The 1,183-nt window shown below is 58.6% G+C and overlaps 1 protein-coding gene across 1 annotated transcript in view; it reads right to left on the bottom strand.

Moving 5' to 3' along the window:
* Positions 1-1,183, bottom strand: part of ITGA11 (integrin subunit alpha 11) — a 164,405-nt gene that overhangs the window by 1,361 nt on the left and 161,861 nt on the right. Inside the window, exon 31 of the mRNA XM_015414591.1 lies at positions 659-772. Within this exon, the coding sequence (XP_015270077.1) occupies positions 659-772 (114 nt within the window). The remainder of the gene's footprint in view (positions 1-658; positions 773-1,183) is intronic.

The raw sequence follows: 1,183 nt of genomic DNA, 5'->3' as shown, positions 1-1,183 counted from the left end.
GGGGGGCAACAGTGGGAGGGCTTCTAGTGTCCTGGCCCCACTGCTGGACCTCCCGGTGGCCCCTGGTATTTCTGGCCACTGTGTGACACAGAGTGTTGGACTGGATGGGCCACTGGCCTGATCCAACACTGGCTTCTCTTATGTTCTTATAGGAGCTCTCGGTCTGGGGCAAGTGATGCTCTGTCATCTTGGTGCTTGGGGGGGGGCAACAGTGGGAGGGCTTCTGGTGTCCTGGCCCCACTGCTGGACCTCCCGATGGCACCTGGTATTTCTGGCCCCTGTCTGGGGCAAGGGATGCTCTGTATTCTTGGTGCTTGGGGGGGGCAACAGTGGGAGGGCTTCTAGTGTCCTGGCCCCACTGCTGGACCTCCCGGTGGCCCCTGGTATTTCTGGCCACTGTGTGACACAGAGTGTTGGACTGGATGGGCCTTTGGCCTGATCCAACATTGGCGTCTCTTGTGTTCTTATGACCAACACGATGCAGGAGCTCAGTTTACTCCTGGCCAGCACAGGAGGAGGGGGTGGGCAAAGGCGGTACCTCCCAGTCTCCCCCACCAGTGCCGCCAGGTGTGATTGGAGCCGCCACAGCACTGACGCCGCTGCTGGGCCTTCGCTTGCCCCCTCCTGCCCCCTCCACAGCAAAGGGGGGCATCATTACCTTCCAGAGGGCTAGCACAAGGAGGGCCAAGAGCAAGAGACCCCCGAGCGTGCTCCCGATGATGATCCAGATGGGGATGTGCGACTCCTCGAGCTTGGAGATTTCAAAGGTTATCTGCAAGAGAAATAACGCAGGAGGATCAGCGGCAAGCTCTTCCACTGGAAAGCTTCCTTTCCTTTTAATTCCAAGGGATTAAAAAGACATAAGTAGAAAACTATTATTGTGTTGGTGAAGTTAACTAGCATGGTTTTCAGCAGGGGTCGTTTCATAGAAAAAGAGCTAGGGGAACTCATTAGCATAACTCATTAGCATATGCCACACCCCCTGACATCACCGGAAGTGTGTCATAAGGCCACACACCACACCCCCAACGGTCCCGGCCGCCGCCACCGGCCTTGCAACTCCACTGCCGAGCCCCATGAGGGGCCCGGTGGTGGACCTGCAAGGCCAGCGGGAGTGCAAGGAAGCCCCACCAAGGCCCTCCCTGGCCCCAGGCAGGCAGGGGTGGGGAGAGGCAGGGAGGAA

Source organism: Gekko japonicus, unplaced genomic scaffold (genome assembly GCF_001447785.1).
Source record: "Gekko japonicus isolate JY-2015 unplaced genomic scaffold, Gekko_japonicus_V1.1 scaffold698, whole genome shotgun sequence".
Classification (NCBI taxonomy): Eukaryota; Metazoa; Chordata; class Lepidosauria; order Squamata; family Gekkonidae; genus Gekko; species Gekko japonicus.
The sequence above is the reverse complement of the archived record's forward strand: the minus strand, read 5'-3'. Positions and strand labels throughout refer to the sequence as shown.